The sequence below is a fragment of the Silene latifolia genome, chromosome 8, assembly GCF_048544455.1.
Source record: "Silene latifolia isolate original U9 population chromosome 8, ASM4854445v1, whole genome shotgun sequence".
In the NCBI taxonomy this organism is placed as follows: Eukaryota; Viridiplantae; Streptophyta; class Magnoliopsida; order Caryophyllales; family Caryophyllaceae; genus Silene; species Silene latifolia.
The window spans coordinates 38,995,211-39,006,641 of NC_133533.1; the positions used below are offsets into that span (position 1 = coordinate 38,995,211).

At 42.5% G+C, this 11,431-nt stretch overlaps 1 protein-coding gene across 1 annotated transcript; it reads left to right on the top strand.

Annotated features, from left to right (window-relative positions):
- Positions 1-6,960: 6,960 nt before the first annotated feature.
- Positions 6,961-8,019, top strand: LOC141595071 (uncharacterized). The gene is made up of 2 exons (XM_074415043.1): positions 6,961-7,299; positions 7,630-8,019. Exons 1-2 carry the CDS (start codon positions 6,961-6,963, stop codon positions 8,017-8,019), a joined length of 729 nt encoding a protein of 242 aa, XP_074271144.1.
- The last annotated feature ends 3,412 nt before the right edge of the window (positions 8,020-11,431 follow it).

Sequence of the window (11,431 nt, forward strand, 5' to 3'; positions counted from 1 at the left end):
CAAAGAAATATAATTTTATTATATTTTGAAGAAAATTATTTATTTTGATAGTTTTGAAATGTTTAAAAATAGTTTAAACCGTGTAAAATCTTTTATTTCGAAATAAGGGCGTATCGGGGGGAAAATGACAATTCGTTTGAACGTTGGGTAAACGAATTTGGAAATGGGTCGTATGAATACTCAATTTTATTGTAATCTCGTGTTTAAAGACTTTGGACTTGACGGAATTTGCATTTGACTTACGGATTTAATTATTATCGAAACGAGTCAAAACCGACTCGAAAAATCCCGACTCAAACCCGAATCCCGTCCTTTCTTTTCCTCTTACACGGCTCCCCTTCCCCTCACTTTCTTTTTTTTCTGATTTTTGCCTTGTTCATCTTCCAAAACCTTCCAAACTCCATTTTTATATAAAATCAAGCTAGAAATCGACACAACTTCCTCGTTTCTTATCCGTTTTTTAGCATAATTTACCTTTCCCTAATCCCCTCGACACGATCTAAAACTTAGTATGTTCTAATTTCAATTTTCATTAAGTTATTTTAAGACCAAATTTCGGTGATTTCGGTTTTGTGTTTAATTTTTGTGTTTTTATTGTTTAATTAGGTGAAGGATTGGAAGACGAGTTCGGGGACTCGTATATTGTAGAGGATAGCGGCTAGTTGTGGTTAGGGTTTCGGTTTTGAGGTGCTAATTGCTCATTTTCTAGCTTAAGGTAACATATTTCGAGTTACTCGACGAAAGATCGTCACATGTTTTTGATTTTTGTATGTTTGGTGATTTTTGTTGGTGTAGAAATTTTCACATGTTTAGAATGGTTGCATGCATGTCAATTGTTAGCTTAAATTATGCCTTTTGTTAGTTTAAATTATCAAAATTGAATTTGGGACGATTAATTAATGTTCAGACGGTCTTATAATGTATAAAAATGAAAAAAAAAGAGGAGAAATGGTGCGGAATGGGCCTTGCGCAAAGAATCGCGGCGAGCCACGGCAGCCCGGCCGGTCTTGGGGTTGGCCCGGGTTGGTCCGTGCTTGTTTCGCGGGTTTTCGTACAATCTTGGTCTTTTCGGGTTAATTAATATTAGAATAGTATAAGTAACAAAAGGGTAGTAAGTTGAATTGAAGCATACTAGTAACAAAAATTATGTTATTAGTAAAATTGTGCTTATATTAATAGTTATCACATGTTAGGGTAGTTTACAAAAGGAAATTGTAATTAATAGGCTCAAAATGAATTTTATAGCTATAATTGTAATGTTTTGTTGATTGTGCCGAAAACTGAGCCTTAGTCCCTTTGGCGATGCGATGTCGATTAATTGAGTGATTGGTCGGCCGCAATTTGACCCGCACTGCCGCAGTGGGGTTGCGGGTAAAAATTCGGTTGAATGATTTAGATAATCGGCCTTTTTCTTGTTTTAGGCCATTTATCAAGCTTTTGTTCACATGTATAGCTTATTGAATTTAATAGTGACTTGTATTGTAGAAATGGCCCTAGTTTCCCCTGAAGCCTTTAATATGGTTACTATTGTTAGAATTAGAAATTAGTATTGAATACTTATTGAGGATTCTGTTGGGATTGTATGCTGTAAATAGACATTATAAGCCTTTCACATGATAGAATGTTAGCGTTTAGGTTGGTAAGTAGGACTTTTTGCCCTCTTAAGGTTAAGTGGGTGTCTTACTTGACTTGTGTGGTGAGTCTTGGGTGGTGTGGGCTAAAATATTCAAGCTGGGACTAGCTGTGACTAGGTCCTAGGTGAGTATTTCGGCCTTCATCATAGATAGGTCTTTATAGTCTTTGACGAGTATATGTTCACTGCTTGATAGCCTTTGTGTTCTTGACTAGTGGATGTTTATCCAAGTTGGGGCATGACCTCAGGTACTTATTTTGATAGTATGGGGTCAGCTTAAGTACTAGCCGACCCTTCGGTGGTGTCCTTAGGGTACTCACTTCACTTTGTTTTAAAAAAAGTTGTGAGTCTTGGGTGCGGTGGTGTGTATCCGCATGTCTAGGTCTGCCTTGATTTTAGGCTAGGGTTTGTGTTGTCTCTTGGCCATGTTTTCTTAATAGTAACCGCTGAGCCAAGATACCGGTTCGATTACCTTCCCTACCTCGTGGTATAGACTTGAGTTACAAAGTGACTATTGACGGTGCTAAGAACTTATGCCTGTCTTTGATATATTGCCCTTTCTTGTTTGATGATTCTATGAATCATAGAAGGTGAGATGCAAGCCGGCTATGGTTGATAGAGTTTGGATTACAATTTGTTATATGATTCACATGATAGTTAGTTGGGTCAGTTTAGGGGTCATTTGTTAGAATACATGATAAGTAAATGGTTTATCAAATTGTTTACATGTTACATTACATGTTACATTAATTTTGACGATTCGTGGCTGGGAGGACTCGAAGTTACTCCCCACTGAATTGTGGCTTTCGTGTTTGTATAAAATGCGATTGACAGGTTGTTGACGCTTTGTTGGGGTCACAGACGAGCTAGTGAGCAAGAAACCTTGGACCTAGTTTGGTTTTCTTTTGTAGAAACCTTTTATCTTTTGGTTATGTAAATAACCTTTTAACTTTTGGTTTGTATATAATTCAAAGGGACATATGTCTCCCTTTTCCATTTTGGGTTGTATCATTATGTATTTTCTTACCTTTAGCGGTGTTAAGTAAGTTAGATTGTAGCAATTGCAGGTTTGGCACCCGTCTTTTGGGAATGTTGGATTGGTTGTGAATGGTTTAGTTAGAAAATGTTTTGAAATTGCAGGTTTTTGACTAGTTGAACCATTTACAAACATATCCTACCAGTTTTTCTGTAGAATTTAAGTAATTAGATAACGGTAATTTTAAGGGTGTCACATTACCGGGGTACAAACCTTGTTACGTAGGGGAAGTGGGTGATAAATGTCTATCCACCGAATTTATGTTAATAAAGGGTATTTCGGCACATCGTGCCCTAAGTTAATATGAATTTGGATCATGGACACATTTATTCGAAATTTGGATTGAACTCAACGAAAGTATTCACGACGATTTCCGGATGTGTTTCGGGCTAGAGATAAATATTAATGTAATTTTATCGACCAGGAGTTCTAAAAGTAGAATCGATTAAAGAGTTAATCCACCAAGTTATGTTAATAAAGGGTATTTCGGCACACCGTGTCCCAAGTTAATATGAATTTGGATCTTGGAATCATTTATCATAGTTGGGTAGAGGTCACTATGTAAATGCTTTACTTGTTATTTACAAGTATTAATAAAACGATAAAGGTTAAGTTTTCCACTATTCCGTTATCATATTGTTCTATTTCTTTGCCTCAATTTATACGATATCATTTCGATTTTAATTCAAATCTCCATTAAAACATCGTAACTAAAGACATATATAATTTTTTCCTTCTAAAACCTCATGTTATCCATTGGAAGGATCTCTTATGAAGAGTATAGATGAAAGTTATTTGTGATCAAAAGGGTTTTTTTATTTTTGACTAACATATCTACTTACAATAAATTGTTTCTCATGTGCTTAATTGAGTTAAGTACTTTGAAACGTTAAATCATTTTGGTGACTAGATTTGTTAGAAATCGTAATTAACCAAAATAACGCAACCACTTCAATGAAAGTTTTAAGAGTAAAACGATTGAATTGAAGAGTAGTCTTCATAAGATTCAACTTTGCTTCTCTAAAGTAAAGATTCATTGAAATGAGTGGGAGCATTCTCTTAAACCGTTAAGAAAAGAACGAGGTTCAAGAAGTAAAGATTAGAATGGAATTGACAAGACAAAGGTAAAATTAAAGACTAAACCTATCAATTCCAATCTATAAAGTTTCCTTTTGGAAGTGTTTGACACTAGAAAGGAAACTACCCCAAATTATTGAACAATAAGCAAATTAGTTGTGGGACATCTAGTGAGACTTTCTTCTATAAATGTTTATTTGATTGACATAAATTTTGCTAGTACAACTTCGTCAATATTAGAAACCTGTGGTGGTTTTCATCATTATGTTTGATACATAGGATGATTAGAATATAACGAATAGCAACAATGATGTCGAGAGATAGAGTCATTGTGTTCTCAATCTAGTTTTTGGGTTTGGAGTTGTACTTAATTGTGACTATTAAGAACATAAACTCTAAATAAGAATATAAACTTGTTAAGATACAAAAGAGGTTTCACTTTTGTGACCTCATACACCATGATTTGATATATGCTAGCCCATTATCAAGGTGATTATATTCTAAACCAAACTAGAAGCAAAGGTAGTGAATGTCATCACAGGGGGGGGGGGGGGGTCAGAGATATGTGGTCTTACTTATTCAGAAGCAAAGCGCCATGCAACCGAGACTAAAGGAGATAAACCAGAGTTCTCCCTCAGGGTCAGCAGACAGGATCTACCAGCAATCTCATTCGACGAGGCAGACATACCTGATGAGGCAAAACACCACCATGACGCCTTGATCATTACCCTTTCTATAGGGAATTGCCTTGTTAAAAAGATATTGGTAGATACAGGAAGCTCTGTGAATCTGATAATGCTGGAAACCTTGAAGAACATGGGGTTCAGCGAGAAAGACCTGGTGTAGAAGGCAGTACCCTTGGCCTTGGATCCATGAAATGAAAGCGGTACCATCAACGTACCATCAGAACCTGAAGTTCCCTACACCCTACGGGGGTACAGGAGATACGGGGAGATCAAAATGTAGCTCGGGATTGCTACAAGAACGCTCTGAAACCCACCGCGGCTGGTCCAGCATAGCAATTACAGAAACTGTGCGTCCAGAGGGAGTATATAGCACCTCCCTAGAAGGAACTCGACGAAGTAATCCTGGACCCACAGTTTCCAGCAAGAACAGTGCTGGTGGGAGCTGATTGTGCAGGTAACATCCGTGAGCAGATAATTGAATTTCTACGTACTAACATGGATTGTTTCGCCTGGTCCCATAGCGACATGATTGGCATAGATCCAAGTGTAATTACACACCGGTTAAACGTAGACCCCAGCTTTCCTCCAGTCCAGCAGAAAAGGCGGAAATTTGCTTCTGAAAGGAATGAGGTGATAAACCAGGAGGTATACAACCTCCTGGCAGCAGGCAAGATCAGGGAAGTTAACTACCCAGAATGGCTCTCGAATGTTGTGGTTGTACCTAAGAAGAACAGCAAGTGGACAGGCATGAGCTACTTACCTTCCTTGACGTCTGGAGTTGGTACAACCAGATAAAGATGGACCCTAAGGATCAGGAGAAAACAGCCTTCTGATCTGACAGAGGCTTATACTGCTACAATGTGATGCCCTTTGGCCTCAAGAATGCTGGTTCCACCTATCAGCGTCTGGTGAACAGAATGTTTAAGGGGTAGATAGGGAGAACAATGGAAGTCTACATTGACGATATGGTAGTCAAATCCGAGAAGGCAAAACAACATATGTCCCACCTAGAGAATACCTTCTCGATCCTCAGAAAATACCATATGAAGCTGAACCCCCTGAAATGCACTTTTGGAGTCTCCTCTGGGAAATTCCTGGGGTACTTGGTGATGCAAAGAGGGATAGAGGCCAGCACGGAGCAAATCAAAGCAGTATTTCAGTTAGAATCTCCTAAGAAGCCAAAGGACGTACAGAGGCTCACAGGTCGGGTAGCAGCCCTAAACCGGTTCATATCAAGGTCCTCAGACAGGTGTCGATTGTTCTATGACATCCTGAGGAAGAGCCTGAAGTTTGAGTGGACGCAGGAGCATGAAAGGGCGTTTGGGGAGCTCAAGTAGTACCTAAGCACCTCTCCTCTTCTCTCCAAGCCAGAACAGGGAGAATCACTGTACTTGTATCTATCAGTGACAGAGGCGGTTGTAAGCGATGTACTGGTACGAGAGCATGAAGGAATGCAGAAACCAGTATACTATATAAGAAAGTCTCTGTTACCTACAGAGACCAGGTACACATCTCTAGAAAAACTCGTTTTAGCACTTGTTACTGCTTCGTACAAATTGCGTCCCTATTTTGAGTCACATACAATTTCAGTCGTGACCAACTACCCCCTGAAAACCATAATGAGGAAACCCGAACTGTGAGGGAGAATGGTTAAGTGGCCTGTCCACCTGAGTGGGTAAGACCTGAAATTTGAACCCCGAACAACCATAAAGTCCCAAGCCCTAGCTGACTTTGTGTCAGACTTTAGTCCCACCCTTCAAGAACAAGCCGACAGTGAAATCTTGACCCTAAGTGAGGCTAAACGGGAGCAGGTATGGGAGTTACATGTTGATAGGGCATCCAATACGAAGGGAGCAGGGGTGGGGCTGGTCCTGAAATCACCTCAGGGGGAACAGATAATACAGGCAGTACGATGTGAGTTCAAAGCAACGAATAACGAGGCTGAATACGAGGCCCTAATCTTAGGACTCCAATTAGCCTTAGAATTGCAAATCAGCCGCATCGAGGTGTATAGTGACTCCAAAATGATCGTAAACTATGTGAATAACGTATACACGGCCAGGGATCCTAAAATGATAGCCTACCTGGATGTGGCGAAGGAGCTCAAACTCCACTTTGCCTCCTTCCACATCCAACAGATACCAAGGGATCAAAATGTTGAAGCGGATGCTCTTGCCACCCTAGGAGCAGCCTTCACTCCAGGGGCAGTGGGTACTATACCATTCATACATGTCATAAAACCTACCATACGTCAGAATGAATAGCAGAACGCCAGTAAGGCTACAACCACCCAGTGGACATACGAAGCAGGGATACTGTGTACTGCCACACCCCAGGAAGAGATTGATAATTGGCACATGCCTTACATTAGTTGGCTACGTGATGAGGTATTACCACATGACTAGAAAGACACTAGGAGCTTCAAAATGAAATCCTCCAGATTCGTACTCATTGATGGTATCCTATTTAGGAAATCCTTAGCAGGACCCTATCTGAGGTGCTTAAGCGTACAGGAGGCACACGCAGTAATGTATGATATCCACAGTGGTGATTGTGGAAATCACACAGGGGGTAGGAGCCTGTCCAACAAGACACTAAGGCAGGGTTACTTCTGGCCTACCATGAGGAAAGACGCCATAGATTACATCAAGAAATGCGAAGAATGCCAAAGGCACGCTCCTGTCAGCCACCAGCCAGCAGAACATATGCATCCGATCATCTCGCCTTGGCCTTTTATGAAATGGGGAATGGACATTGTGGGACCATTACCCCGTGCTTCCGGAAACAGGACGTACATGCTGGCAATGACGGGCTACTTCTCTAAATGGATAGTGGCAGAAGCTTTCCCTCAGATCCTGGAGAAGCATGTGATATCTTTCATCAAGAGGAACATAGTCAACAGATATGGCATCCCTTCAGAAATCATATGTGACAACGGGTCACAATTCATATCCAACAGAACGGAAGACTAATGCGCCAGGTGGAACATCAAGCTGTTTAAGTCCACTCCTAGGAATCCGCAAACCAACGGTCAGGCAGAATCCAGCAACAAGATAGTCATGAACAACCTGAAAAGAAGGCTGGAGGAGATAGGAGCCAACTGGGCAGATGAGCTCCCCTTCGTGTTGTGGTCTGATAGAACTACCCCCAAAGTGGCAACAGGTTAAACACCATTCAGTCTGGTATATGGGGCCGAGGCAGTTATTCCCTCTGAGGTGAAAGTTCCAACACATCGATATGCCAATGCCACCGAAGAGAGGAACCAGGTAGAAATGGCCAGCAGCCTGGATACCATTGATAAGCCAAGGACCAACGCCCTAATCAGGATGGCAGCCTACAAGCAGACAGCTGCCAGGAGTTACAACAAAAACGCAAGGCTGAGAGCGCTGCAAGTAGGGGACCTGGTACTCAGGAAGGTATTCCCAAACACCAAGAATCAGAGTGCAGGAAAATTCGCCTACAACTGGGAAGCTCCCGACCGCATAGAAGACATCGTGGGTAATGGGGCATACAAGTTGGAGACTATAGATGGGGAAGCTGTCCCTAGATCCTGGAATATCATTCACCTTAAAAAGTATTATGTCTGAGGTTCCAGGTGCAGGACCCAGAAGTCCCACCTCCAACAGGTACATCCCAGGACCCTTGAATCCTAGCATTCAGTACTCCAGAAACCTTGGAACATGAACTTACTTGCTAAAAGTGTCTTTGATTAAGCAGCTATCGCTTGAAAGGGAACAACCCCAGAACCCATTTGCTGGAGCCACAGCTCACTCTCTCATAAGGTACATACGCAAAGAACTAATCATTTTGTTTCATACCACCTGATTGTACCACCTGTATTGGTCTAACAGTAACATCTCTTTTGACAGCAGGAACAACTAAGTCACCAGGCAAGGTCTTTCGTTCAGTACGCACGTGCTAAGTCTCCTGAATTCAGCAAGTACTACTAAGGAAATGACAACTTACAACGTATCTTTCAAATCCTTTGAGTCAAAACCCTTTTTCTTATTTTCCCTTGGTGTCAACTTCACGGGTGTCACAAGGAGCAAAATGTGGAAGCATCATACTTAGTATTTCAAAAGGCCAAAATGAAACTCTATTTCTTTTAAGTTGTTGTAAAACTCGGGAGGAACACACTTTGTGCTCCCCAAACTATTTTGGATTTATGAAATTGCTTCTATTTTTAGGTTTATCATTGTTTTTGGATTGAATGTGGATATGGTAAGTTGAATATTAAGGCAATGTCCTAGTAGGCTAACTGATGAACAGGAACTAGCAAATTGTTCCTCCTGCAGGAAGTACCCAATGTGCGCGTGGTCGAAACAGGGATTCGAGCATCCGATGGACAAAAGCTCCCTGAACCACCATAGACACCTCAACAAGTACGAAGCCGGCACACAAACAGAAAGAACAAAAAATTTGCCAGCAAAACAACAGAAGGAACAAAACGGAATTTTCATAAACACCCCTCAGCAGGGGGAACTTGAAAAGTAAGAATTTTTTCCCCTCCTACGATGCAAAAACAAAGGAGTACTAAAAGGTGCCCAAAACTACCAGGCACCAAGAGTTGGATTACAATGGGCCACCACACAGGGTGCGCAACAAAACATCAAGATAAAAAATTAAAATTTAAATGCCTAAACTAGGCAGCAGCAGCAGAATCCGGGTCGGCACCAGCAGGAACATCTACAGGGGTGTTGGGCTCCACAATAGCCTCTCCCCCAGATGGACCTTCCCCTCCCTGGGCAACAAGGGGATCCTCCCTGACCTCCTCGACCGACGCGACAACTGGTTGTTCAGTTCTAGCATTAGTCTCTCCTTCATCACCACCCAGCAAGTCGTTGATGAGGCTGAAGTCCGGCTTGATTGGATATGCAACATTAAACAGCTGTTCCTCCTCAGCAAGGTCCCAGTTGGAGTGTTCACCCGCCTCAAACTCTCTGATGCATTTGATCTTTTTATCCCAGGCGGAAACCAATGTAGAGTCCAAGAGCAGATGCTTCAACAGCTCCACCTCCTTGTGAGCCTCTTCCATACGCCCTTCTGCTGCCCTCCTCTCAGCATCCAGCTGCTTCTGGGCAGCCCCCTTCTCCTCAGCTAGCTTCTTTTGGGTCGCCACCTTCTCCCTCCTAGCCAGCACCAGATCTGCCTCCACCTTCCCCAGGTTGACGTTGAGGTTGTTCACCTGCCCATCAATCTGGCAACCTCCCTGAGCAGGAACATGCCGTCCTGCAAGACCTGCAAGAAGAACAGTCAGCAGCACGAACAAAATAGACCAATGAAGCATAAAGGGAATTAAAAAAGGTACATGCAGGGCGCGTCCAGGAGCTTCATCTAGTACTGCAGGAAGAGGGGTATTTCCCAGAGAATGGACAGCAGGAGTTGTTCCATGTGAAGCCAGAGAGGCACCCCACTGGAGCCATATCCCTTGGGAAGGCGGATTACAGTGGAAGTATTGGGCAGAGGTGGCCTAGGAGCCACTACAGCCAGAGGAGTAACCTCGATAAGGTCAGGCATATTAACCAGCTCCTTTTCAGAAGGGAGCGATGGCCTCTTCCTGGGAGAAAGACCGGAGGAGGCAGAAGCAAATTGCTTCCTCTTTCTATCCAGCAGGGAGAGAGAGGAAACAAGAGTATTCCCTAGTACAGGAACACAGTTAAAACACAAACGTAAATGACCATATAGCAAGAACTAGAACCTATAAAAAACGAAGCCTTACCAGACGACATCTGGAATTCGGCAGCTGGGGGTTCTTGCTGACTGGTGGAGGTACCAACTTCCTCTTCTTCTTCCTCCACTTCCTTCTCTTCCTTCTCTTCTTCTCTCTCTTCTTCTTCCTCTTGCTCTCCTTCACCAATGTCAAGAGGTTCGGAGGCAGATGCACCAATAGGGGAAGAAAGCACACCAGGGTAAGAACGAGTTGCAACAGGAAGAGCAAATAAACGGCTAATCACGCTGTGATCTCTCGAGGGAACTGGTTGCTTCAAGCCTGCAACAGTACACCAGTAAGAACATTAAGATAAAAGAAAAATGACAGATACCCAGAAACTGAAATTATCTTTAGAGGCCCCCCAATTGTCAAATAAGTACTCGGGGGTGGGGGTAAGAGAGTCAATCTTAACAAAGATGAAGTTCGTATTCCAGCCTTCATCCCTCACTTTGGGAGGAAGGATCACGCCAGGGTTGCTAGTATCGCAGGACCTCAAGGTGATAATCCCGGCAACAAAGGGCATGAAAGTATAGAGCAGGGCGAGGTCATCTAGACCAATCCCCAGAGCGTGATCCTCAGCGAGGATGCAGAGCGAAACCAGAATGTGCCATGCATGAGGCGCAAGCTGGAAGATCGCCAACCTGTAGTGACGCAAGATCCTTTGCACCAAAGGAGGGAAGCAACTCCCAGCATCCATCGAGCAAGAACAGAACCTGGCAGTTGCTTAGGGGTAATTGTATGAGTAAAAATACCCTCTCATTCTCATCATGACGTGGCAACTCGCAATTAGATAAAGTAAAGACACACAGATCAATAACAAGGCAGCAGGCTGCTAGACGCAAGGAAGAACAAGGGGGATGAACCTAGACATTCAAGTAATACAAAGGCCACGTTTGAATTAAATAACAAACAGCCAGCAGGAACGTTGAAATGATCAGCAGGAACATTGCGGTGATCAGCAGAAGCTTTGACAAAGTCAGCAACCACTTCTTATTTCGTAGGAAGTGGAGCATATGGTTGAGCATATGTAGGGAGCATGTGCAACAATTCAAAGTAGGGCTATAAAAGAGCAAACAAACATCGGATTCAGGGCATTCATCGTTGGCTCCACTCGGAGAAACATCATTCACCACCTACAACAATTAATATCATTATCATACTTAGAAATTAATACATCGTTCGTATCAATTGTACTTAGTCATTTGGAGATCATTGTTGTACCTCCTGATCATTCCATCTAGGTTCACCCTCGAATACTATTACTACTAGTGGATCATTGGTGGGATACC